Consider the following 25,243-nt stretch of genomic DNA (forward strand, 5'->3'; position numbering starts at 1 on the left):
TATTACAGACCTCAGTATCAGGCCCCCAGAATATTACAGACCTCTGTATCAGGCCCCCAGCATATTACAGACCCCGGTATCAGGCCCCCAGCATATTACAGACCCCAGTATCAGGTCCCCAGCATATTACAGACCCCGGTATCAGACTCAAGCATGTTATAGACCCCAGTATCAGCCCCTCAGCATATTACAAACCCCAGTATCAGCCCCCAGCATCAGGTCCCCAGCATAATATAGACTCCTCTATCAAGCCCCAATATAGTACAGAGTGCAGTATCAAGCCCCAGTATAGTAGACTCCAGTATCAGACCCCCAGCATATTATAGACCCCTGTATAAGACCAATACCCTTTATAGACCCCTGAATCAAATCCCCAGCATATCACACACCTTATTATCAGATCCCCAATATATTATACACCCCAGTATAATATAGACCCCCGTATCAGATCCCCAGTATATTATACACCCCAGTATTAGACTAATATCATGTTATAGACTGGAGATCGGTTTGAGGATGAGGAGGAGCTCCTGCGCCCCCTGTAAGAAGCCCTAAAGCATTGCTTACCTACCACCTTGAGTAATCTGGCAAGCTGGCCAAGATGAGTGTATACCCTGGGTGGTCTGCTGGAGGTCTCAGAGACTGCACTCAGCAGTGTAAGAGGCAGTGGGGTGGTCGGTCATAACAGACTGAAGGTTCTGGAGTGACCATCTCCGTCTCCTGACCTCAGTATCATTGAGCCACTCTGGGGAGATCTCAAGCGCGCATTTCATGCAGGACAGACCAGGACCTTACAGGAGATCGAGGCTTTTTGCCAAGAATAATGGGCAGCTTTACCACAAAAGACTTCAAGCTGTCATTGATGTTGAGAGGGCAATAGGGGGCATTAAAAACTGGGGTATATGAACTTCTGATCAGGGTCATTTGGATGTTTTTGGTTGTCATTCTAATTTAAAAAGAAAAAACACAATAGTTTGATAATAAATAGTCGATGATCGTTTCTTCAGCTGATCATTGTCATTTTTACACAGAGCGATAATCTGCTGAATCGGCCTGAGTAAAGGTGCCTTCACATGTACAGGATCTGCAGTGGATTTCACACTTCAAATTTCACCGCTTTCCTGTGTCCGTTTTTTTTTTTATGGCTTTACATACAGCAGATTTTTCATTACGCTGAGAGAATGTAATCCCACCTGCCACTTAACTCGGAAGATGCCAAGCTAATACGTTACCTGCACGCGCTTCTGCTTGCTTCTTAGGGCCCTATTCCACGGGGCGATTAGCGTTCACATAATCGTTAATAATAAACGATCGCTATTGCGAAAGACCTGAAATCATTCACCCTTTTACATGGAACGATAATCGTTACTTATGATTGCTGTTCTTGCAGTCATCTTGTCGTTGCTATTGCCTTCGTTACTACTGCGAACAACCGAATGACATCTTATTCAACGCAAACGATTTGCGAACGAGCAAAGATAAAAATAGGTCCAGGTCTTATTAAACGATCAACGATTTCCGTTTGGTCGTTAATCGTTAACTGCTATTCAACCGAACGATTATCGCTTAGATTCGAACGACTGAACGATAATCGTCCCGTGGAATAGGGCCCTTAGGCTCCCTGGTGTCCCTCTCAGACAGTTAGTGCTCTGCCCCGCTGCAACCACAGATTGGCTAAGCTGGAGGGGGGGGGGAAGGAGACATTACAGCTTTCAGCTATTCAGGAGCTTGGGAAAGCCTCTGACTCTTTGTACCAGAGGGTAAAAGCAGTTTCTATATTCTGAAAGCACAGATGGATATATGGAAGCTACCATGTGTCTCCTTGACCCATAAGTTACCTAACAACCCGCCCCACCCCCCAAAAAAAAAACAAAAAAAAAAACATTAAACCAATTTAGATTTATTGAAAAATGGTTTATTTAAAAATGTTAATATTTTATAAATATATAAATCTTGCAAGTGAACACTCACAAAAAGTTCTGCGTGACAGCCGATGCTTTTATTCACTAGAGAAATGTGTGAGGATACAAAACACAAATTAAGGTATATATTTAATTTTTTTTAGACACAAATATTACACAGAAAAAAAACGCCTGGAAAGAATCACAGGGTACATAACCATAAGAAAAAAACGAATATATGAGGTGTCCTGGAGCGGGTGGGCGCAGGAGGCATCATCACACATCACACAGGACCGGAGGGAGACAGAGGAGATGAGCGGGGAGCAGGAGGGATCATCACACAGCACACGGGACCGGAGGAGGACAGGGGAATAGGAGGCATCATCACACAGCACACAGGACCGGAGGAGGACAGGGGAGCAGGAGGCATCATCACACAGCACACAGGACCGGAGGAGGACAGGGGAGCAGGAGGCATCATCACACAGCACACAGGACCGGAGGAGGACAGGGGAGCAGGAGGCATCATCACACAGCACACGGGACTGGAGGCAGACAGGGGAGCAGGAGGCATCATCACACAGCACACAGGACCGGAGGAGGACAGGGGAATAGGAGGCATCATCACACAGCACACAGGACCGGAGGAGGACAGGGGAATAGGAGGCATCATCACACAGCACACAGGACCGGAGGAGGACAGGGGAGCAGGAGGCATCATCACACAGCACACGGGACTGGAGGCAGACAGGGGAGCAGGAGGCATCATCACACAGCACACAGGACCGGAGGAGGACAGGGGAGCAGGAGGCATCATCACACAGCACACAGGACCGGAGGAGGACAGGGGAGCAGGAGGCATCATCACACAGCACACGGGACCGGAGGAGGACAGGGGAGCAGGAGGCATCATCACACAGCACACGGGACCGGAGGAGGACAGGGGAGCAGGAGGCATCATCACACAGCACACAGGACCGGAGGAGGACAGGGGAATAGGAGGCATCAGCACACAGGACCGGAGGAGGACAGGGGAATAGGAGGCATCATCACACAGCACACGGGACCGGAGGAGGACAGGGGAGCAGGAGGCATCATCACACAGCACACAGGACCGGAGGAGGACAGGGGAATAGGAGGCATCATCACACAGCACACGGGACCGGAGGAGGACAGGGGAGCAGGAGGCATCATCACACAGCACACAGGACCGGAGGAGGACAGGGGAGCAGGAGGGATCATCACACAGCACACAGGACCGGAGGAGGACAGGGGAGCAGGAGGGATCATCACACAGCACACAGGACCGGAGGAGGACAGGGGAGCAGGAGGCATCATCACACAGCACACAGGACCGGAGGAGGACAGGGGAGCAGGAGGCATCATCACACAGCACACGGGACCGGAGGAGGACAGGGGAGCAGGAGGCATCATCACACAGCACACGGGATTGGAGGAGGACAGGGGAGCAGGAGGCATCATCACACAGCACACGGGACTGGAGGCAGACAGGGGAGCAGGAGGCATCATCACACAGCACACAGGACCGGAGGAGGACAGGGGAATAGGAGGCATCATCACACAGCACACAGGACCGGAGGAGGACAGGGGAATAGGAGGCATCATCACACAGCACACAGGACCGGAGGAGGACAGGGGAGCAGGAGGCATCATCACACAGCACACGGGACTGGAGGCAGACAGGGGAGCAGGAGGCATCATCACACAGCACACAGGACCGGAGGAGGACAGGGGAGCAGGAGGCATCATCACACAGCACACAGGACCGGAGGAGGACAGGGGAGCAGGAGGCATCATCACACAGCACACGGGACCGGAGGAGGACAGGGGAGCAGGAGGCATCATCACACAGCACACGGGACCGGAGGAGGACAGGGGAGCAGGAGGCATCATCACACAGCACACAGGACCGGAGGAGGACAGGGGAATAGGAGGCATCAGCACACAGGACCGGAGGAGGACAGGGGAATAGGAGGCATCATCACACAGCACACGGGACCGGAGGAGGACAGGGGAGCAGGAGGCATCATCACACAGCACACAGGACCGGAGGAGGACAGGGGAATAGGAGGCATCATCACACAGCACACGGGACCGGAGGAGGACAGGGGAGCAGGAGGCATCATCACACAGCACACAGGACCGGAGGAGGACAGGGGAGCAGGAGGGATCATCACACAGCACACAGGACCGGAGGAGGACAGGGGAGCAGGAGGGATCATCACACAGCACACAGGACCGGAGGAGGACAGGGGAGCAGGAGGCATCATCACACAGCACACAGGACCGGAGGAGGACAGGGGAGCAGGAGGCATCATCACACAGCACACGGGACCGGAGGAGGACAGGGGAGCAGGAGGCATCATCACACAGCACACGGGATTGGAGGAGGACAGGGGAGCAGGAGGCATCATCACACAGCACACAGGACCGGAGGAGGACAGGGGAATAGGAGGCATCATCACACAGCACACAGGACCGGAGGAGGACAGGGGAGCAGGAGGCATCATCACACAGCACACAGGACCGGAGGAGGACAGGGGAATAGGAGGCATCATCACACAGCACACAGGACCGGAGGAGGACAGGGGAGCAGGAGGGATCATCACACAGGACCGGAGGAGGACAGGGGAGCAGGAGGCATCATCACACAGCACACGGGACCGGAGGAGGACAGGGGAGCAGGAGGGATCATCACACAGCACACAGGACCGGAGGACCGGAGGAGGACAGGGGAGCAGGAGGCATCATCACACAGCACACAGGACCGGAGGAGGACAGGGGAGCAGGAGGCATCATCACACAGCACACGGGACTGGAGGCAGACAAGGGAGCAGAGCCGGGAGCAGGAGGCATCATCATCACACAGCACACGGGACCGGAGGCGGACAGGGGAGCAGACCCGGGAGTGAATCCTGCCGGAGAAAAGGGGGTGTGGGCCTAATATAAGACCGTAAATCCCCCCTATGCTTAGTGACCACTCTGTCCCTCCAAACTCCTCTGTCCTCCTCCAGACTCTTTGACCTCCTTCAGGCCCCTATGTCCTCCTCTATGCCTCTTGTCACTTTTAGAATGCCTATCCCCCTTTCTGTCCTCCTCAAGACCCCTCTGTCCCCTTGAGACTCTTAGGAAGAGTAAGTTCCCAATAGGACCAAGGGAACTATCAAATCCACAAAGTGCAGAGCGCAGATAGCAAAAACCAACAGACGCTGAGCATCTGGTGTACCTAAAGTCGCAATGAAACCGCATGAGTAATAGTGGTAAAAATGCTAATGAATGAATAATGACTAATGAATAAACCGAATGGAAACATTTATTAAAATGTAAGCGACGTGTTTCGGCACTACAATGCCACAGTGCCTTTCTCAAGCATAACACAAGCAATACCACATACTACAAGTCCCAGCGGGCGATTTCCAGTGCCCTTTGGGGCCTGGCCCCGCAATCCATATTGCTTATATTCCGGGTATACCCTGTGTATATACCATAATACAATGTGTACAAACATAGAAATATAACCTCCATACCCCACTGTACCGCTCTCACCTGAAGTCCTTATGGTCTCCTGGAGCTAAAGCGGAAATGACATGAGGTGTAGTGAATGGAGCAATTCTCTCGCAACATACGTAGCCCAGCGCTGGTAGCATTGCTGTCTTCTGCCGAGCCTCACGAGCCATGGAGCCTATACAGACTACACTACCAACACAAGGGAGCGCGATCGCATCTGGTCCCAATACAGCTTGGGGGCACAAAGATCCAGATACTCAGCTAAGCATACATTAATATGCGCACCAAATATAACAATGCCATCCCAGTCATAATAACGGAAACCCGGTGAGGGGCATCCTTTAAAACAGTGCAAGGGCGGCGCAACCTTGCACTGTTCCGACCATACTTCAGACAATGTTGCAGAGACTTAACTGTATATAATAATATGTATGACATATGGTTTAACTGACGTTCTGTATTTGGCCACAAGATGTCGCTGTTTTGCAGCACACAGCCTGTGTTGCTAAGGCTGTGCTGTTGCCAAGGAACCTGGCAGTTGGAAGATGTGACTTGAGGAAAGCAGCAGCAGCAGATGAGGGAAGTCTGAGCAGCCATTTTGATGAGACAGCTGGTTATAGTAGACTATAGGGAGACTGGGAGAGCAGCTATACAGATCTGTGACTGGGGCCCATCGAGAGATTTGCTGAGACAGCATAGGAGCTGTGTAACATCCACATGTGGAGAGAGACGACCGCCATCTTTGTTTCAAGACTTTGGCAAGAGAGACCCCCTCGTTCAGTAACCGCGATCAGCCATCTATCTAAAAGAGACCCGGGTCAGTAGCGTGCATGCCAAACTTTCCGGGACAGATATTGGGCCTGTAGAGTCGGGGCTATTGTCTGTGACAGGCCACATTATGCTGTGTAAGAGACATCCTAGCATACTCGGCCATTTATCTTATGTTGTTATTTGATAACAGTGTAAATAGTTTATAAGGGTGCCTTTACACGTAATGGATCCGCAGTGGATTTCTTACTGCAAATTCGCATGTGCTCTGCCTGAGCATCAAGGTCCTTTGGTTCTGCAAAGGTGTTTGTGCATTTGGTCTGCAAAAGCGTTCCTGTATTCCCTGTGCTGGTTCCTGTGTCCCAGTCCTGTTCCAGTGTTCCCACTGTGGTGTCCTCATTCCCTGGAGTTCCTGTCGTTTGATCCTGCACTCCCAGTTGCTTCCAGCACTTCCAGCATTCTGTGTGTGAACCTGATCCAAGCCATGTTTGCGCCTGCTACCATTCCTGCATCTGGTCATCCTCCTTGTGTGAACTGCAGCTGTGTCTTCGTGCTCAGCATCTGTCACCTGCATCTATTACTTCCATCCGGTGTGTCCTGTGTGCATTATTGTCTGTACTGTCAGTTTGGCAACACGGGTTGTCCCACCCTTGCCATCCGGTCTGCCCGGACCAGCTGTCACATACTTTGTCTATCTCAGGAGGTAGCGACCTGGCGTATCCTCTGGGAAAGTCTATCTCCACCATCAGGAGTATCTTGTGAAGAACAGAGGATACGCTTAGACAACGCCCTTAGGGATAGACGGGCAGGTGACACAGTGGGCTCACGTCCGCTGATCCTGACACAGGACAATACACCTCAAAACTCTAACAACATCATCACTCTTAGCTGACAAGCAATTGATGGCAAACACCTTTATTATCAGAATGTAACAATGTGCTTGTTTCTAAACTACAATGGTGCCTTGGATTAGGAGCATAATTCATTCTGGGACGGCGCTTGTAATCCAAATCCACTCTTATACCAAAGCAAATTTTCCCATAAGAAATCATAGAAATGCAGACAATTGGTTCCAAATTTTTAGCCAAAGCGCTCACAAAGTCATCTTGCCATAAACTGTGTCCATTAAATCTAACTAAAAAGGATAACCATAACTTCAAATCCTCCTTAGGCCGTGTTCACACTACGTGTCACAAAATGGCTGGGGTCAGTGAAGTTCATCCCATACGGTACTGCAGTACCGGCCGCATGAACTTCATTTGCGCACACACGGATGAATAGCGACTGCTCAAAACTCACACGTCAGTTTTTCCTGCGGCCGCTAGGGATCCCAGCTGGAGTCTATACTATGGGGGACATTTATTAAGTCCGGCGTTTTCTGCACCGGACTTAAAAATGTCCCTGCAGCTCCGACAGTACGGAGATTTATGTAGAGGCTCAGAGCTGGAGTAGGTTTCTTGACTATTTTTTAGCGAAACAAATGATAAATAGAGTGGACTCTGAGTCCGCGCCCCCGGTACGCCCCTCCACGCCCCCCTGGTGTACCACCGGACGGGATTTCCTCTTACTGCAGCGCAACATAACTTTTCTATTAACCACTGCCATTGTTGAAAATCGGCAACAACGGCCGCGATTAATAGAAAAGTTACGTTGTGTGAACGTAGCCTTAATCTGACACGTTACTCTAATATGACAATTGTGGGATGTACAATGTTTAGTTGCTGCATAAAGAATTCCTAAAAATTAAATGAATAGACAAGGGAGGACCGTCTTTTCATCAGCCAAAGGGGCACCAAAAGGATTGTGCTTTTTTGGAAAGTGGACATTAAAAGAGCACAACCCGAAGTATCCCTAGGGCCAACAAAAAAAAAGTCATCCAAATAATGCATATTATAGATACATATAGATACATATTATAGATACATCACCCATTCCAAAAATGACAAAAACTTTTTAAAATGGGAACAAGACATAAAAAATGCCATAGGTAAATACTATATCCCGCCGGACAAACTGGCAATAACCGGAAAGCAACCTTGCTATCGGCCTTAACAAATAATGCACCAGGCCCGGCCTGCTTCAATAAGGACAAAGCTTTATCAAAAGATGAATAACAAACTGGCGCCTCACCCGGGTCAATGAAATAATTTAAAGAGAAATCCTTAGGAAACGACAAATGATGAATCAATCTAAAACTACCAGAATCTTTTTAGGAATAATACTTAAAGGAGACACTCTAAAGTGTAAAAAAGAAGGTGGATCAAAAGGGCCCGCAATACGACCTTCGTCACTAGGTTTTCCTGCCGAATCTTTGAACGGTACCTGTTGACCCAGTTGGTCAGCCCCTTTGAAGCATCGGAGCATACATACAGGAGATGCTGCACTATATGGGTACAAACACACACAGCAGATACGCAGCAGATTTGATACTGTGTTCAGTTATTTAGATCTAATCTGCTGCGTATCTGCTGCGTATCGCAGCAGTAAATACGCAGCGTATATGCCGTGTGTGTTTGTACCCTAACAGTCACGCTTTACAGCTCATACATACAGGAGATGCTGCACTATAACAGTCACGCTTTACAGCTCATATATACAGCATATGCTGCACTATATCAGTTACACTTTACAGCTCATACATGCAAGAGATGCTGCACTATAACAGTCACGCTTTACAGCTCATATATACAGCATATGCTGCACTATATCAGTTACACTTTACAGCTCATACATACAGGAGATGCTGCACTATAACAGTCACGCTTTACAGCTCATATATACAGCATATGCTGCACTATATCAGTTACACTTTACAGCTCATACATGCAAGAGATGCTGCACTATGACAGTCACGCTTTACAGCTCATATATACAGCATATGCTGCACTATATCAGTTACACTTTACAGCTCATACATGCAAGAGATGCTGCACTATGACAGTCATGCTTTACAGCTCATACATACAGGAGATGCTGCACTATGACAGTCACGCTTTATAGCTCATACATACAGGAGATGCTGCACTATGACAGTCACACTTTACAGCTTATGCATTGTAGAATCTGCTTAGGTTTTTGGGATGCCGTATTAATTGAGGGTGGTAGGAAGGGAAGGTCGGAGATAGGAAGTGCCTAACTATTCATTTGTGTGTAATCTTATATACTGTACCAGTCACACAACACACACATAGCCCACACATTGCCCATCCCTGGAACACCTCCAGATACTGTCTCAGCCAATCAGCACAGCTGCTTCATAATCTAAAGACAATAATGTAGAGGTAACCAGGTTCCTGTAGGTGGCGTCCTTTAGGTAAAATAAGGTCTCTGACCTTTTGATGGCTCTTTTGGGTGTGTTATGCCCACCCACAGGTGACTCTTATAAATAGGCCTTGAAGAATGCTGCAGGGGCTGGTTTATGGCTTTATGACAGTAGAAAAGCTGTCCTGCGGTTTGACTTCACTCTTATCACTCAGACGGCCAGTTACCATTGTCCAGCATTTCTGAGTTTCCACTCCATTGCCTCTGCGAGCACCTTCAGCTTACATATTTACATTCTTTATTCAGGATGTGGTCCATGTTGGTTCCAACATACATACAGGAGATGCCGCACTGTAACACATACTCTTAATAACACTGTGTTTCCTAATGTTCCACAACAGCTTCTAGATCTCTATTATAAAGGAAGACATCTCAACCGGCAGCCAGTCAAGATTTGTATTAATGGCTTAGATAGGAAATTGGAGGCTTAGGCGTTTTTAGTAAGGTGGGGAGGAGGTGAGGAAGGTTCCAGCAGAGTTAATGTCAGGTCCAATAGGAGGTCATATCCATTAGGAATGTCAAGTCCGGTGAGAAAGTAATTAGGTAATATGTGTGATTGGAGACACAGGTTGTCTTCAACGGATACGTTACGTCTAGACACATGCTCTATACTCTTTTTTTTTTTTTTTTGAAGTTTTATTAGTTTTATTGAAGTTTGTATATCAAATGTAGAAACAAAGCATTGTATCAAGATTTAAAGTCTAATAAGAAAACAATAAAACAATAAGTAATAACAATCCCCTGGTTCAATAAACTAGCAGAGTAAACATTGCCAAGAAATACGTAGTACTTAGTAGAAACCTAATACATTTCAAACTCGTCAGGTAGGTACACAACGTCCCTGTAACACAAATCAACTTAAAGAATAAAGATTCTTTTCACATATGAAACAAAATGTCTCAGTTCTTCTCTCGTTCGAATATACTGATTGGGGGTATGGTTGGTGAGGGGTGAGGCACACCACATGGCCCATACTTTATCATATTTTTGGTGCACCCTCTACTCTTGTAAGCTATTCATACGGTAACATCGCATTAACTAGCGCTTTCCATTTCCTTAAGGTAGGTGGGCGGTTGTCCATCCATCTAATAGCTATATTCTTTCTAGCCATAAAAAGAACCTCTTTAACAAAGATCCTTAAGTAATGCGACCATTGTTGCTCATCCAGTATGCCAAACAGACATATTATTGGATCCAGGGACAAGGGAGCTCCCAATATAGAAGACAATACCTCCAATACTTCACTCAAGAAGTCCTGAACCGGCCGGCATCCCCAAATCATGTGCCACCCTACAGCGGTGGCATTCAGTATTAGTAAGTCTGCCCATTCTATATAAACGTATAAACGTAGCTGCCCGGGATACACTCATGTGGGATGACAACATCTCTTGCCATATCTCATCAGTTATACCAGGTATAGTAGCTTCCCATTTTGCCCTAACTGGTAGAGGTTCTAAATCTAGCTTAGACCGAAGGAGGTAAGAGTAGATAGCAGATATGAGGCCTCTAGGACCCTGGGACCTGATAATCCCTATCAGGGGATATTTAGAAAGAGTTGCACCAGTAGTAGGGAATTGGCATTGGGAAGCGTGTCTTAGTTGTAGGGATCTATAAAAGTCCCTGGAAAGGCCAAACTTGGTTTGGAAATATTGGAAGTTATGAAAACCATTATCTCCATACACATCTTTAATGAAACTGACATAGTTATTAATCCAGAAAGTGGGTTCTAAGTTATCTGACAAGTGAGTGAATTGTGGATTGTACCAAAGAGGCATGTCCACCATTACATCCGAAACATGAAGAGGTTTTTTAGTGGCAGTCTAAACTTGGGATGCTAATTTTTTTAAAATTCATTTTTATTTAATATTGTCATACAGTTGTTTACATCTAAAAATATATAATAAATCTTCCCTATAATTTTAACAATCTCACTGTACCAAAGGGGGTTACAATTCCATTTTTAGACATAGGGACATCAGACTTAGGGACATCAGCTTATGGGATCATTATCACTGTCGTTTAAAAAATTTTTGCAGAATTTTTTTTACAGGCGATGTTAAGAAACTTTGTAATTGGGTTTATTAGCCGAAAAATGCATTTTTATCATGAAAAATCAGTTTGAAGCTCTCCCTCCTGTTTTAATTTTTCTCTATGGAGAGGGGAGGGGGTGGAGGGAGATGAGGCACCAAAACAAGACAACAAAGAGTTAATTTATAGCTACATCACCGGCCTATCTTCTTTGAAGTCAGCACTGACCTCTCTGACCTCTGAATACCGGCTTTCACACAGGTCCCACTGTGTAATCCTTTGTTCTCTGCTCTCGGTTGGTGACTAATCTCCCTCCTCCCCCCTCCCCTCTCCATAGATTACACAGGGCACGTCTGATGCAACAAGACGTCATTTCCTGATAATGAGCAGTGAATGAGAAAGAAGGGAGGGGGGGGGGAACCTGGGGAAAGTCTTTTTGAATGCAGATAACGGCAGATTTGCCTTATAAACCCAATTACAAAGTTTCTTAAAATCGCCTGGACTATTGATTTCTGCAAAAAAACATTCTTCCTTCCATTCTTTAGCAATCAAAGGGTCTTTAGCAATCCATTTATTAACAATCTGTAGTATCATAATAAGCAGCCATTTACCTATCTGTATTTTAACCCCTCTTGTACCTTCTATACCATGGGTTTCCAAACTGCGGCCCTCCTGCTGTTAATAATAATAATAATTTATATAGCGCCAACAGATTCCGCAGCACTTTACAATTCTGGGGGTACATACATAGACAAATCAGACATTACAGAGATATACATATAGTTATCCACACAAGAGGAGTGAGGTCCCTGCTCACATGCATGAGCTTACACACTATCGGGAGGGGGTTTGAGACAGAATGGCAGAGGGACAAAGTGCATCATTGTTCTTATGGTCCAGCCATCTTTATATTTATATGCTGTTGTGAAACTACAACTCCCATCATGCCTGGACAGCTAAAGTGTGGATTTGGCCGTCCAGGCATGATGGGAAATGTAGTTTTGCAACAGCTGGAGGGCCGCAGTTTGGAGATCCATGTTCTATTCAACTTCATCTTCATCTTCTCCCAATACTATCAATCTAGGATCCTTCAGAATTATCTTGTTATATTTTTCTTGTATTACTCTTCCAACCTCTTCCCAGTATCTCTGTACTGCTGAGCATGACCAAAATATGTGCAGCCACCCTGTTGGCCCCTTACCACATCTACTGCAATCTGGGGAATCCTTCTTTCCTATTTTGTGCAAAAAAGATGGCGTATAATAGAGTCTGTTAACTATATTAACCCCTTAACGACAAAGGGCGTATATTTACGCCCTTTGCCGGTAAGGGGCTTCAGAACAGGGCCGCGCGGCGACCCCGCTCTGAACCGCCGCGATCCCGGGTGCCACATGTAGCCCAGGACCGTGGCTATTAGCGGGCACGGTCCGATCGCCGTGCCCGCTAATCAGGTAATCGGAGGCAGCTGTCAAAGTTGACAGCTGCCTCCGATTCCCGGCTGCAGCACTTCCCTGGTGTCTAGTGGGTGAGATCGGAGTGATCTCTGTACCTGATGCCGACCGGGGACTGCTCCAAGATGGCGCCATCCCCGGCTCGGCACTCGTTTGTTTTCGGCTGCAGCAGCCGAAAGCAAACGAGTGCCGATCTCATTGATCTTTGCTGTATATCTATACAGCAAAGATCTCAATGAGAGATCAGAGTGTATATACTAGAAGGGGGGATAACCCTAACCCCAGGGGGAACAACCCTAACCCCAGGGGGAACAACCCTATCCCCAGGGGGAATAACCCTAACCCCAGGGGGAATAACCCTAACCCCAGGGGGGCTTCTAGTATATGTGTAAAAAAAATAAATAAAGTGTTGTTGTCAATAAAAAGCCCCCTCCCCTAATAAAAGTCTGAATCACCCCCCTTTTCCCAGGTTATAAATAAAAATTAAAAAATAAATAAACATGTTTGCTATTGCCGCGTGCGTAATCACCCAATCTATTAATTAATTACATTCCTGATCTCACACGTAAAACGACGTAAGTGCAAAAAAGTGCAAAGTTGAGGAACATATATAACAAGTCAGTTTTACCCCAGGGCGAATTGCGTGAAAACAAATACCCCCCAAATAAACAAAATGCATTTTTTTTTTCAATTTCACCACACATTTATTTTTTTTCTGGTTTCGCAGTGTACTTTATGAAAAAGTTCAGCCTGTCATTGCAAAGTACAAATAGTGACGCAAAAAATAAGGGCTCATGTGGGTTTCTAGGTGGAAAAATTTAACTGCTATGGCCTTTTATACACAAGGAGGAAAAAATGAAAACTCAAAAATCAAAATTGCTCTGTCTTTAAGGGGTTAAATTGTACAATACGGTGGCTATGATTTTTAGATACATTATGTATGTTCTTTAAGATTTTCTTCCTCTATCCCACCCACCTCTTCCTCCCATTTCCTCTTGCTCTTCACCTTGCTATTCTCGTACTTCTCGCAACCCTCTATATATCTTTGACAGAGTTTTTTTTTTCTTATTTTCAGTAAAGAGCATTTTAATTACCTCAGGGGTTTCCTGCACCTCAAATGCAGGGCCGATTCTGGGGTCTCTGCCACTTGAGGCAAACCTCAGTCGCCAACCCCCCAGCCAGCCGCCAACCTGTCCCACGCCGCAGCCGGCCCACGCTCTCCGCTGTCTCCACATCACGCCAGGTCCCGCAACGTCACCCTGCAGCTGTCATGGACCTCCAGGCTGTGGTGAGTGAGTCGGCCGATCGGGTCACACACCACATCAACCCGATCGCCCCAGCGTGCTCCCCACCGACCCCGTGCACTCACCACAGCCTGAAGGTCGATGACAGCTGCAGGGTGACGTCGCGGGACCTGACGGGATGTGGAGAGCGCGGGTGAAGGGACAGGTGAGCGGCCGCTGTAATTTTTGTTAAGTGATACTAGTAGTTTTTTTTTTTATTTGGACCTATTCGAACCCCACACAAAGGGGTGAAACAAAGAATGGAGCCGTTGAACCCCTTGCCGCAATATGACGTTTGGGGAACGTCATGTAATGCAGGTAGTTCCTGCAAAATGGCGCTCCCCGAACGCCATCCTTTCTTTGACAGCTCATTTACTCTATCATGCATTACAGCACTGATCATGTGCTGTAATGTATTAGAGGTACCTGAAAAAAGTTGAAACACACACACACACACACACACACAAATACATACATAGATAAATAAATAAATAAATACACAAATAAATAAATATAAATAAATATACACATTTCCCATCCCCCTTTATAAATGATCCCCTATAAATGAGATACACATATGTGGTATCACTGCGTCCGCAATGACCCTGTCTATTAACCCATTACATTAGTTATCCTGCCCGATTAACGCCGCAAAAAAAAAAAAAAACTAATCAAAATAAAATTTTTGGTTAATCCCACCCCCTAAAAACTATAGATCAAAATGTCACATGTACCCAAAAGGTGTACCACTAAAAGCGTCAGCTTATGCCGCAAAAAAAAAAAAAAAAGCCCTCACATAATTCCATTGGTAAAAAATTTAAATATTACTGCTCTTACAATATGCAAGACACAAACAGTTTTTATAGTATAAATGACATAAACTATAACAAAAGCTATATAAAATGGATATGACTGTAACCGTACTGACCTGACGCATAAAGATAACATGTCACATGTATCGTATAGTAAACGGCATACAAAAAAAAAATGTTGAAAAACAGCTGCTAAATTGTTTTTAATTCGTACCGCCTCATAAAAAATTATCAGGGTGTCACATGTCCCCCAGAATGGTACCGATGGAAATGTCAACAGGCCTCTGTGGCATGGTATAATGGCTAAAAAAAAACTGAAAGAAAAAAAGGCCCCAAAATTCCCCAGGTCTCTGTCAGGTGGTGCACTGCGGACGCATATGTGTTTCTATTAGAATAAGGGGAATCAATAGTGAGTGATATTTCTCAGTTAGTATTTGCTGTATTAGAGGAAAAAATTGATTAAAATAGAATATCTGCCAAAAAAAAAAAATAAAAAAATAAATTTCCCCTCCAACATGCTTAAATTTCTGCGAAACACCAAAAGGGTTAATAAACTTATGAAGTGTTACTTTGAATACTTTGAGGTACTCATAAGGCATGAGTAGGGCACTGAGAGTTCCATGCCTTAGAGCCACTGATGGTACTCTTTAGTGGCGTAATGGTTATGGGGAGAAGACCCCTATATCAGAAATACTTAAAGCTCACAGTTACAGTCAAATTATGTTGTGAACGTTAGATAGCTATATGTAGCAGTAACTTGGTATTAACAAAAAACAATATAACGTGACCTATTATGTAAGAGCTATAGTTATGCTGGTTATTGCAGTAAGTAATCAGTATTATCTAGAACAAATATCACCCTGTCCAGTGTAAATATAGCATTTTGAGGGTATTCATATAACTTTCTGTAAGTGAAAAAATACCAAAAACATTAGTTAGATAGATTATCTTTTCATTATATTGCTACATCACCGTATAGTCACTGTAGGTGGTATCTACGGGTCCAGGTATGCTCATAGTCAGCGTCCCGGATTAGGGTTCATCCAATGTCTCAGTCCAGGTGTGGGCCAGGATCCCTGCCTCTTCGCACCTCTGTGGTGTGAGGCCCATTCCTTAGCTTCCTGAGGGTTAGTGAAGAAAAGGGAGCGGTCTCCATCCACCACCCTCAATTTGGCGGGATATGCCATAGAATATTGGATCCCTAATTCCCAGAGGCGACGTTTCACAGCAGTGAATGTAGCTAGTTTTTTCTGCAGTTTGGCAGAGAAATCTGGGAATATGGATACAACTCCATTAAACTTAATATCTTGCTTTTGTCGTGCCAGGCAAAGCACCATATCCCAGTCAGTACTTTTAAGTAATCGTGCTAGGAAGGGTCTAGGTCTAGGAGGTGTCCCAGGGGGTAAAAGGCGTGCTGGTACCCTGAGAGCTCGTTCCACAGCAAAAGCTGCAGAGGATCTCGCATCTGGGAATAGGTCATACAGCCATTTTGTGATAAACGTTCCAGGGCCCTGGCCTTCAGCCCTTTCTGGTAGACCCAGGATTCTTAAGTTATTTCTTCTCAACCTATTTTCAAGGTCATCTGATTTCTGTTTCCATAATTCTGCTGCTTTCTCCAGTGCTATAATAGATTGTGGGACTGGTGTAAATCTGTCTTCCATGTCAGACACACGTTCCTCCACTGCCCTTATCTTTTCTCTCATGACTCTCTGCATGTCTTGTCGGATCAGACTCAATATTAACCTCAGGATGAGATGGCATTTAGGAGTCCTTTCAGTGTGAGCTCCGGTTCCCCCTTCTCTCCGGGATCACCCTGGTCTGACCTGAAGGCTTGGTCTGGCGCCCTGTGCTGTTGAAGCGGCATGCGGGCACAATCTTGGGAGTCATGGTGCACAAACTCCTGGAGCTTCTCCTTGGCCGTATGCGTTCTTTTAGATTTCATGGCGTTGCCGGACTCATGAGGGGTGTCCCGGTCACCAGCTGAGTATAAATGCGGGCTTGTAGTTTGGCAAGATAAAAGGTGTGTGTGGCGTCTTGGCGGAGCTGTGCTTACATGCGACCGCTCTCGCTCATGTCCAGGCCACGCCCCGCGCTCTTTACTCTTTGGCTGAACTGATGGACCATTTGGTGGCCAGGATGGTGATGGTCTCTTCAGTGGCTTTTTGGACTTCGGGTGGGAATTCTTCTTTGAGCAGACTGGCCAGGGTTGAAATAGAAGAAGAGAAAGTCATTATAATGTGACGGGTGGGGATGGCGGTGTTGTGTATGAGGGGTTGTGTTAGACTGCAGTGTATGATGTATACTCATAGGACTGCAGTGTATGATGTATACTCAGGACTGCAGTGTATGATGTATACTCATAGGACTGCAGTGTATGATGTATAATCATAGGACTGCAGTGTATGATGTACACTCATAGGACTGCAGTGTATGATGTATACTCATAGGGCTGCAGTGTATGATGTATACTCATAGGGCTGCAGTGTATGATGTATACTCAGGACTGCAGTGTATGATGTATACTCATAGGACTGCAGTGTATGATGTATACTCATAGGTCTGCAGTGTATGATGTATACTCAGGACTGCAGTGTATGATGTATACTCATAGAACTGCAGTGTATGATGTATACTCATAGGACTGCAGTGTATGATGTATAATCACAGGACTGCAGTGTATGATGTATACTCCTAGGACTGCAGTGTATGATGTATACTCATAGGACTGCAGTGTATGATGTATACTCATAGGACTGCAGTGTATGATGTATACTCACAGGGCTGCAGTGTATGATGTACACTCATAGGACTGCAGTGTATGATGTATACTCCTAGGACTGCAGTGTATGATGTATACTCATAGGACTGCAGTGTATGATGTACACTCATAGGACTGCAGTGTATGATGTATACTCATAGGACTGCAGTGTATGATGTATACTCACAGGACTGCAGTGTATGATGTATACTCACAGGGCTGCAGTGTATGATGTATACTCATAGGGCTGCAGTGTATGATGTATACTCATAGGGCTGCAGTGTATGATATACACTCACAGGACTGCAGTGTATGATATACACTCGCAGGACTGCAGTGTATGATGTATACTCCTAGGACTGCAGTGTATGATGTACACTCATAGGACTGCAGTGTATGATGTATACTCATAGGACTGCAGTGTATGATATACACTCATAGGGCTGCAGTGTATGATGTATACTCATAGGACTGCAGTGTATGATGTATACTCAGGACTGCAGTGTATGATGTATACTCATAGGACTGCAGTGTATGATGTACACTCATAGGACTGCAGTGTATGATGTATACTCATAGGGCTGCAGTGTATGATGTATACTCATGGGACTGCAGTGTATGATGTATACTCATAGGACTGCAGTGTATGATGTATACTCATAGGACCGCAGTGACATTCTTCATTCTTCATAGGATGAAAATTCTCGGTCATGACTGACCAAAAAAGGGGTACTCCGGTGCTGATAAAAACAATCAATCAATCAATCATAAACATAGTTTCTACATTTACCATCCCTCCTGAGTCTGTCTCCGTTCGAATTTCCCGCAGGTCCCTGAACCTCCAGTTGGTGTCTTCATTTTTTTTTTACTTCCTGGTTTAGGCTTTCCCATGATGCACTTTGTCTCCTGTGATGTCTGACTCTGTAAAACTGTTAGATGGCTTACATCTTGCTCAGCCAATCAAAGCTATCTGACAAAGGGAGATTGGCTTAACAGGGCTTAAACCCGCCTCCCTCTAGATGATGTCATTGTCACAAAATGGCTGCCACAGAGCAGCCTGTGGTCAACAGTCATTAGGTAAGAATGAGTTTACTTCTTTTCCTGGTTGGGGATTGAGGTGGGAAAAGATAGGGAAGGGGGTCAGATAGGTGATTTAAGCATATTACAAAGTTATATAACTTTGTAATGTGTTTCAATTACTGGGAAAAAGCTTTTAGCTGGAGTACCCCTTTAAAGTGTCACTGTCGTTTTGAAAATCTTTTCATGTCATAAAGCTATTCCAAGACTATTCTGGGTTTGAGTTGAACACTCATAACGATCGGGAGAACGAACCAGGAGTAGACCGCAGCAGCACAGCCCACTTTCACTCTGTGTTAGAAATAAAGAGGCGAGCCCAGTATGTAAGGCAACGGAGTGCGTCTCTTGTTTTCTTACACAGAGCAAAGAGCGGACACGCTGCAGCGCGGTCTTCTCCCTGCTCGTTCTCCCAATCGGAACGCGTCTGAACACTCAGACCTCGACTGATCAAAACTTCTGACGTGTCTCTATGACATGTCAAAAGTTTTTAAAAAAGACAGTGACACTTTAAGGGCAGAACAACCTAAATGACTAAGTAAGCCCTTGGCTCTCACAGGGTCAGCAGCGTCACTGCAGATCTGTCATAGGGCCGTATGGAGTATATCTGCACCATGGGCCTGATGTATCCTCCATAGCACAGAGAAGGGGAGGACATACAGTATATACTGCACCTACCTGCATCTACTAATATTCCTAATATCTCCTCTTACCTTGTCTGAGATGCTCTTCATCCTTTCTCTTCAGGGCATTTTTTCTTTTTTAGAGCATCTTTAAGAAATCCTGAAAAACACGAAAATAAAGAAAATGCTGAAGACTGTAGAAGATCAGAAGCGACCAAGAGGATCCAATGATGGCAGAGTCTAAAACATACAACTGTCCGACCCCAGAGCTCCAGCCATTGTGTGACGGGGTAGGGGTAAAGATTGTACACTTGTCCTTACACTGATGACATCATAGGTGACCCGCAGTACTTACCAACATGGCGGACTATAGCCTGTTTGTTTACAGCAGTCTTGAGGTATTGTGGAGTCTGGAGGAGCATGGTTTTGCTCAGCTTCGGATGGTTGAATACCAGACAGCTGTATGAAGTTTCCAGGTCTTCAGAATCAGGATATATTTTGGAGCATAAGAAGCTTGAGATGCTTTTGCCATCTATATACTTCATGCAGCTTATTAGAGTTACTCTGCTGATCTGGTAAAAGAATAAAACAGGTTGATGGTAATAGGGCAGCGTCCATTATAGATGGTGTCCATGGTAGCCAATTAGATCAGGACGGATGGTGGGTAGAAGTTACAGCGCTGTGTACCCCCTGCACTATATTATCCCCCTGGTAATGTTCTCTACTTACATTTCTCATACAAATGGTGTCGCTATTTAGATTGATTATCACAGCCGGTATTGCCCATTTCACTAGATCTGGAAAAAGCGGGAACAGCGTGACGTGGAAGCACTCTGTGATGTCCTGTAATAGAGTGGTGGCTGCATGTTGTACATGTTCGTCAGGCTAGAAAACAGATAAAAGTCCAGGTTTCATTAATAACAGTAGTATGATTCAGGACAGCACACACTATACATACAAAGTAGAGACTTCCATCAGTGACGGTTGTGTAACTCACATGGATCAGATCAGGGCCGCTTCTGCCATGAGGCAGAATGAGTATTCTACCTCAGGCGGCAGATTCTGCGGTCTTGGAGGGGGCGGCATAATCTTCCCCGTCACTGTCATTTTAGTTAAGTTTAGCTTAACTAAAATGACAGCAGCCAGGGCCCCTCTCAGTCCGAGGGTAGCTGCTCACCTATCCTGACGTCCTGACGCCCTCACTCAGCGCCGTCGGCACGTACCGCCGGACTCAGGTTTGCCTTAGGCGGCAGAAAGCCTGGAAACGGCCCTGGTTCAGATGGTTCTTGGAGGCTAAAATAAATTCTAGAGGGGAAAACTGAATCCCTCCGCATAGTAATGATGGCGGACAGCAGCTTCAGGGCCATCTTGATAACTTGATTGGTTGACTGTGACAATCGATCTTGTATGTAGACCATAATATTGGTGTAATGGCTCTTCACCTGCAAGAATGGATAGGATGTTATATTGTACACCATAGGATGTTTACCTTATACCATAGACTGGTGCTGGCAAATGGGTAGAGAGAGAATGGTTATACTTACCAGCTGCGGCGTTCTTTATTGCCTCTCTAGCTACTCTGCACAAGTGGCCATCGTCCTGCTTTATTATATGCAGCAGTTCTTTTACTGCGCGCTCCTGGTATTCCTTTTTCAGTAAATTGTGATGTATGAAAGCCTAAATAAAAGAGATAATGGTCAGTGACCCCGAGGATAAATGTCTCCACAGATGTCTGATCTGCCCCCAACTGCACAATGACGGCATGACAGAAGGGGAAACCAGAACCACATAGACTGTGCTTGTATCAAGCCGGGTCAGAATTAGACCTGGAGTTTTCTTCTGTTCTTGCCCCTAAATAAACTTCACAGGACCCCCCATAGACATAGACTTTGATGCCGACATCTCACCTCATTGAAGAATATGACAGCCATCATTCTGGCTCTTAGGATGGCACCAGACAAGGTGAACAACAGAGGCGACATGAAATCCTCTGACAGTTTGTGGCCAGATACCAGGGATCTGCAGAAAGGATAAAGTTACACAATAAGATTGGACATAAGAAGGATATAAGATCAGGTGATCACAGGTGGAATATGAGATGTGAAGCACCTCCTCTGAGGAAGCTGGAGCATCATCAAGGGGTTTAGACATAAGTAGTAAATGCTCCATCAGAGACATGACATTACTGATCCCCAGAAGATATCTCCATCCTTCCCAATGTAAGGGAGGTTATCCTACACAGAGAACAGTCAGAGCCCTCCGCAACACAATATCATAACAGGACTTACGTCACAAAGGCGCTCATGTCCGATCTCAGCTTCTTCATGTCTCCCAGCTCTCTCATCTCCCTCAATAGTATTTTCCTTGGGATGGAGTCATGGAGGCTGATGGCTTCTTCTCACTAATGTGCCGGACAAGTTGTCTCTATATCTTACCTTTTCACGGCTAAGTACTCTGTGTTGCAAAGGAACAGTACTGCTGGTTCGGTGACCAGGCCCTTTACTAGTTCTGGATGGCTGAATGGTTCCAGGGTCTTGCCGATGGACTCTTGAAGCTATGGTGATGTTAGAAATATAAGAACATCATTCTTCAGCCAGGTATAACAGCTATTATTAAGATTATTAAGATTAACTCCACCACCCGATGCCTTTATCTACCCATCAGCCACCCTGCCCAGGCCTCCTAATGACACTGATCCAACATCTATACATCCTCAATACCCCCTATCATCATTCCACCCAACCCCCCAACTGTTCATCCACCAGCACTCTTGGTCCATCAGACCATTGGGATCACAGCAGCATTGGGGTACTGCACATCTTTGCTCTAGAAGATTCTGACAGTCACTGACATGTCTTCCAGGATGGAAAGATAGGAAGATGGGAAGGCCCCATATGTAACATTTCTCAGCCCTATAAGGATGACCTCCTCTTATCACATCACTGAGATCAGGCAGCCAGGTGGACATGTTCATCCTGTTATCATGCATGCCTACCATAATCTGCATATTGTAGTCGTTGCTCATCTCCATGAAGTCTAGGAAGCTGAAGCCGAGATGTTTTATAGCTGTAAAGGAGAAGCACATGAACAGGGAGGAGGGGGTAATAAAAATAGATATGGGGGGGGGGGATGACGACCCTGATCGGTGGGTGACGACACAACACTGCACCTAGAGCAGAGCATTTACTGCCACATACAGGAGCTTTATGGGGTTGCAGAGCTGCTACCACCCTGGAGCGTGGGACTCACCATGGCATAATGTCTCCTTGCTTTGTTTATCCCAGACGTTCTGGTAATGGCAGGCAGCTGGTCCATGATGAATGTGATAGTGTCCGTCACTTACCAGACGGCGATATTATTTCTACCAGGATGTCTATGTCCACACCATGAAGTCAGAAGGCCCATTTCTATTATTTCATAACATCACCTTAAATAAATAAAGATTGACAACATTTACTGGTGTGAACTGGCCACAATGTTTTATTAAGTAATAATTAATTTATTAAATATAACATTTCCTAAATAACTTCTTTGTAAAAGAATAAATGAATTTATACAATAACAATTCCAATGAACTTCATAACATAGCTGGCCCACAGAGCATGGCCCCGTGACCATTACCCCATCTTAATAAAACATTTTGACATGGCTTAAAAGGACTCTTTATTAAAAGATTAAAAGAGAGAGGGGGGCGCTTCTGCTGCTCCAGGATCTGTCTGAGCACAGGTCACCGGACGCTGGCTATAAATAACCAGCTCCTTTTCCAGAATTTATACGGATGCAGTAAAGATTCCATGAGCCGGTGACCGAGCGGTTGTTGCTTGCTGGCTCTTTCACGCAGGACGATTATCGGGTAAATGAGCGTTCCTAGGACTGATAGTTGGCCCCTGTAAAAGGACCCTTAGAGTCATGCGTCTTCTTCCCAGGTGTCGCACTGAACGCCATAGTTACCTCATGCGCCACTATCAAGCGCTTAAATAAGGTGTCAATCACGTCCATCTTCAGAAAGCGCGATGCATCTCTTCTGTATAGGTCAACTGCGCTGTAAAAGCAACAGACGACGTACAGGTGGTCCTGAGGTAACTGGAAAAGAAAGAAAGAGAATTGGAGCAAGGAAACAGCAGCTACGTGTGACCATAGTGGGGCGAGCGCATGGCGGTGCCTCCGGGTAGAGTTCTATGTATAAGACGTAGTCGTCTCCTCACCTGATCCCACATGAGGGCGTCACAAAAGATGTTCTTGTGTAACAAGAGACGTTCAGCCTCCAGGGCCTGGATGAAGTAAAGGTCCTACTACATGGAGCGATTTTTAACGATTAACGACTAACGATAAACGATCGCAAACGAGATTGTTTATCGTTAACCTGAAATCATTCACCATATTACACAGAATGATAGTTGTTAGTTATGATCGTTACTATGATCGTTATTGCGATAGTTCATTCCTTCTGATCCCAGCAAAACAATGAACAATGTGCTATTACACTGAAAAACGCGGAACTTGAGCGAACAAATGTGGAATTACAGAGAACGATTAACGATGATTTTAGGTTCAGATCTAAATCAACGATCAACGACACACAAATGATTTTTTGATCCTTGCCTGCATTTACATAGAACGATTATTGTTTGAATTTGAACAATATAACAATTTTTTGCATGATAATCGTCCCATGTAATAGAGCCCTAAGGCACAAAATCTCTGAAGGCCATGTGTTCCACCAATTTCCAGGTGGCCAATGCATTTTTAAGCTCTAGAACAGAAAAACAACAAGAATGAATGAGTAAAGGTCTGATCCATTGAGGTAGTGCAGTAAAGGGATAGGGGGAACCTGATATAACGGATAGCGGAGGAGGGCTCCAAAGTATGAAGCTAAGGTTTACACTGCTGTACCATAATATTGCTGATATACAGACACTGTAGCTGGTGGTTCTCGTGAGCGATATCCTAGCTGGGGTACTGAACAAATGGTGATCAGGCTGGTGGAACTGCTGAGGAGAAAAATCATTCTGTGGTTACTTGTTGGGGAATAATTATCTGAGCAAGTAACTCCCCCTCCCCGCAATATGCTCCTATATATTCTCCTAGAATCTCTTCCTGACATACAGGTGCGTCATAATAATTTAATCAAGTGTACTTTCTGTAAAGCATCTATTCCAATACAGTGTATAAATGGTGGAATGTTCACACTATGGAATATTTTTATCTATTTGTATTCTTGTATCTTTGTACATGTGAATTAACCTCTTTTAAATGTACGCCCACTGATTCAGAGGCCACTCCCAGACTGCTAATTAGTCGCTTCCAGGGCATGGATCATGTATATAAGACTTGTACTTTATATACATACCTAGCTATGAGTAAGGCTCTCTGGCTGAAACGCGTCAGCTAAGCTGTTTTATTCTGTATTATGTGAAGACCCAATAAAGCATTATGGATAGAATCCTGGTTTGCTGGCTTTTATCATCTACTAGAATACTGCTCCTATATACAGGAATATAACTACTATAACACTGCCCCCTATATACAGGAATATAACTATTATAATACTGCTCCTATATACAGGGATATAACTACTATAATACTGCCCCTATATACAAGAATATAACTACTATAATACTGCTTCTATATACAGGAATATAACTACTATAATACTGCTCCTATATACAGGAATATAACTACTATAATACTGCTCC

General features: G+C 45.3%; 1 protein-coding gene across 1 annotated transcript; it reads right to left on the reverse strand.

The window, feature by feature from the left end:
- Positions 1-20,852: 20,852 nt before the first annotated feature.
- LOC138765843 (uncharacterized) lies at positions 20,853-23,764 on the reverse strand. The gene is made up of 8 exons (XM_069942936.1): positions 23,753-23,764; positions 23,447-23,630; positions 22,797-22,853; positions 22,543-22,613; positions 21,983-22,101; positions 21,455-21,566; positions 21,092-21,224; positions 20,853-20,989 (listed from the first exon to the last, which is right to left on the reverse strand). Exons 1-8 carry the CDS (start codon positions 23,762-23,764, stop codon positions 20,853-20,855), a joined length of 825 nt encoding a protein of 274 aa, XP_069799037.1.
- Positions 23,765-25,243: the final 1,479 nt, after the last annotated feature.

Source organism: Dendropsophus ebraccatus, chromosome 10, assembly GCF_027789765.1.
Source record: "Dendropsophus ebraccatus isolate aDenEbr1 chromosome 10, aDenEbr1.pat, whole genome shotgun sequence".
NCBI lineage: Eukaryota > Metazoa > Chordata > Amphibia > Anura > Hylidae > Dendropsophus > Dendropsophus ebraccatus.

What these genes read in the sequence shown, in the direction of transcription:
- LOC138765843 (XM_069942936.1), bottom strand. An exon ending in GAAGACGCATGACTCTAAGG is followed by an intron (nt 22,854 to 23,446) that starts GTCCTTTTACAG and finishes ATCATGGACCAG; the next exon opens with CTGCCTGCCATTACCAGAAC. An exon ending in AATAAAGAACGCCGCAGCTG is followed by an intron (nt 20,990 to 21,091) that starts GTAAGTATAACC and finishes CCATTCTTGCAG; the next exon opens with GTGAAGAGCCATTACACCAA.